Below are 3486 nucleotides of genomic sequence, written 5' to 3' on the forward strand. Positions count from 1 at the left end.
GGCATTGTCACTTAAAAAAAAAGATGACAAAAAGAAAAAAGCCTTTACTCACCCTAGCAGCAGGGGCTGTGGGGACTCTGGGCCCTCCTGGCAGAGCGCCCCCAGGCAGCACAGGGTAGTGGGGGGCAGCAGGGCCTCTCCCCTGCCTTGCACTGTGCGGGTGGGGCCCCAGTGACACAGATGGCAGTTGGACTGTCAGCAAGTGCCAGGGTTTTTTTGGTTGGGTTTTTTATTGTGGGGATGCTGGGGTGCAAAGGGCAGGGACTGGGGGGGTCTGGGGGGCAGGCAGGGAAGGGATGGAAGAACCTGGGGGGCAGGCAGGGGATGGGGATAGGCAAGGAACAGATCGAGGGGGGCTGGGAGTGGGTGGGGCCAGCAGGGCCTCCGCCAGCCCCCTCCAACCCCTTACTTACCGGCACTGGAGACCTGCTGCTGGCACGCTGCCTGCCCTTCATGGGCTGGCAGCATATTTCAGTGCCATAGTGTATCTGTAAAGGACCCAGCCTCCAGTTGCCTCAGGGCATGGTCAGCCCTGCCCCACTTTTTTTAACTCTGTTTTTTTTTTAGACCCCTGGATAATCAGGGGTCTAATTTTGCCCTCACACTGTAAACTTGCAGCAGTGGAAAGCTTTTCCTGTTCCTGCATATGCCTCTTGCAGCATCTCAAAGGGGTTTAAGATGCTGCAAGAGGAAATGTGCGGGCTCATCTGGATGTGCCCGTAGTGTTCAGGATACTATAAACATGACTTTGGGTGGTAATGTAGAACAGCTCTTAAATGCTTACTGACCACGTTAGGGAAGTTGTGTTTATCAAGCTGTGACTCCACTGGACATCAGAAGCTTGCCATTTTTGCTGTTAGAGTTGGGCCAACAGCCAAATGACCTAACTCACAGTAAGATCCCTCATTAATCTAGAAAGAAGGCAAAATCCATATTAATAGCTACATTTTTCCCTATAGGTGCAGCATACTGTTTTTTGTTTTGTGGCTAGATGCAGAAGTGTCTGTATGCTGGAGTAGAGCTATTAGACTCCCACAGATACAGATCAAATGCCGAAGTGCAAAGCATCAAGAGCACCAGGGCACTACAGTCCCTGAATCCGGCTCTGCCCCCAGCCCCCTCCCAAAGAAACCACTTAAAACCATAGATATCAAGCAATATGCTAACAGGCTTTCTAAAAATAGGCATCAGTGCAGTTACCTTCCAGCAAGCATGTTTACATAGACTTGGTCTATTTGCCCAAGTATTTTCTTGTATCTATTTCCCTAGTGTCACAAGTTTAGAATGTACTATGTTTTTCAAGTGGGTAATACAAAATTTCAAAGCAAGAATTGTCACACAGTTATAAATATTTATACATGTTATTGTTCATCTGTCATTTGATTTTTATTTGGTTTATTTCTTTACGTTTAATATGTTACCGTCAAGGTATAAAATGTACTTCCACTTATATACCCAACTTTAAACTAGATTTTAACTTTTAAAATTTAAGATTTAAACATGCATTTTCACAAATGTGCATTTTGCACATTGGCTTCTATTCTACCCCGGAGAGCACACAACACACCAGCAGACTCTCCCTATACCTGAAGATGGGTGTTGTGCCCACAAGCTTGCAAAGAACAATTGTTCCAACTATTTAGTTGGTCTAATAATAGATATCTACCCAAAGAACCTTGTCACTTATGTACTTAGATCAACATGGCTACAACCAACAGCCCTTTAAACAAGATTTGAGTATCTAATTACTAACAAATTGCTATTCCACATGAGGCTTCATAAACTTACGTTTTAAAACATGGGTCTCCAGACATTAGCTGCATGTTGATCAATACCTACAAATCAAAAAAGAAAGAAAAAAGCCACAGCATAAGATGACAGCAGAAGCTGTCTGCCCTATTACATGGCACACTGTGGTAATACTTGCTACAAATCTTACATTTACAACTTAAGAGAAAAGTGCCACATTCATATCAAATTGTTACATGCTTATGTAAACAAGCATTATTTTTCAACACCAAACTATTAGTACAAAACAGCTGAGCAATTAAGACCTTGCATGGCACTCCTCTAAACAGTCCTCTAAACAATATTTCCAATATTGGAAATCAGTTATATTGTTGCATGTCCAGTTTAGGATTCTGCAAAAGGGACATAAAACCTTCCTAAAAATGTTTAAGCATTGACAGTAAGTAGTTCAAGAAAATGGAGGACTTCAAGGAATGTTATCTGTTACCCTAGATCAAGAACATAGCTTTCTCCACTGCATAAAATTAATAATTTCAAGATGTGACTTGCTAAGGAATAAGCATCTGTGCTACCATCACAGGTAGCAGGAACTACAAAGGCAAACAATGTGCATGTGTGTTGTGGCACAATGTCATGATTCAAATGGCCAAGAAGTTAAAATTATTGGTAGGAGTTTTGGAAAGTTTTTCTGGAATACAAGCCTCAAGGCAGCAGAAACCAAAGACCTAAACTGTATACTTAATGATAAGGACTACCAATCCCAGTATCCCCATTTAACACTAATTCCGTTTCAAATGATTAGAATTTCAGACAAATTTAAATCCCTTCGGGATGGCAGGACACACAAGTACATAATTTCTGTAAATCACACTCTAAAGCATGAGATTTACCAAATTCCCATAATATTTTTGGTACTGCTTAGTGTATAAAAGTGAGCAAGTGGAGGAAAGGCATCTCCATTCTCCATCAGAATCCACAACTGACCTATAAAGTTAGTGCATTCTATAGAGAATCAGCCAAAGCAGTTGAAACAGCTACACTTAAAAGAGCTATCTGTACAGTGATTATCAGTGGCTCTCAAAGAAATCAGAATGTCATTGCAACATACGGTGGCTTGTCCGTATCTACAAGGAACAATTATTGACACAAGGAACATTCAGTAACAGGAAATATATTTTCCACAGCATTACATGCTTGAATGTAAATGTTCAGCTTTATGACGTATACAATTAGTAGAAATGCATTTCTAGCTCAAAAGAGTATGAGGGGGGAAAACATGAATTACTTTGAGAATGGAATTATCTTGTCTTGTATTTTTGGTATCATAACCTTCCAGTAAACAGCGACGAGTTGTATTCCCTGATCCAGCAAACTCTGCAAGATTTAGATCTGCAAAGCCCAGCTATTAAGAAAGAATAAAGAGTTAGAGTACAATAAAGGGGTGGTTACTGCATGCACAGTAATTTAGTTTAAGTTATTAGCACTTTTTCACACTAATGTGAACTATATTACTTAGCATAGAAGAAACACCCTCAAGACAAAAAGTGAAAAGTATTAAAAATATAGTCAATTCTACAGCAACTTGTAATATAATTGGACAACTGATACTATTCAATACGTCTAAATGCCAAACACATGGCTCTAGTCTTCGTTCAACTTTCACCTCAGAAAAAAGAAACAAGGAAGTCTTTATATTTAAAAATCCCACCTCTCTACAAAAGGGTTAATAGAAATAAA

At 40.5% G+C, this 3486-nt stretch overlaps 1 protein-coding gene across 2 annotated transcripts in view; it reads right to left on the reverse strand.

Annotated features, from left to right (window-relative positions):
- Positions 1–3486, reverse strand: part of FAM102B (family with sequence similarity 102 member B) — a 68826-nt gene that overhangs the window by 20825 nt on the left and 44515 nt on the right. For both annotated transcript variants that reach the window (XR_002094771.1, XM_019502079.1), the window contains exons 4-5: positions 3035–3151; positions 1789–1835 (exon numbers count right to left, since the gene is read on the reverse strand). Coding sequence is in view for 1 of the 2 variants with exons in the window: in XM_019502079.1 (XP_019357624.1) it covers positions 1789–1835; positions 3035–3151 (164 nt within the window). In the remaining variant the exon portion in view is untranslated. The remainder of the gene's footprint in view (positions 1–1788; positions 1836–3034; positions 3152–3486) is intronic.

This window comes from Gavialis gangeticus, unplaced genomic scaffold (assembly GCF_001723915.1).
Source record: "Gavialis gangeticus isolate Ggan-Ray unplaced genomic scaffold, GavGan_comp1, whole genome shotgun sequence".
In the NCBI taxonomy this organism is placed as follows: domain Eukaryota; kingdom Metazoa; phylum Chordata; order Crocodylia; family Gavialidae; genus Gavialis; species Gavialis gangeticus.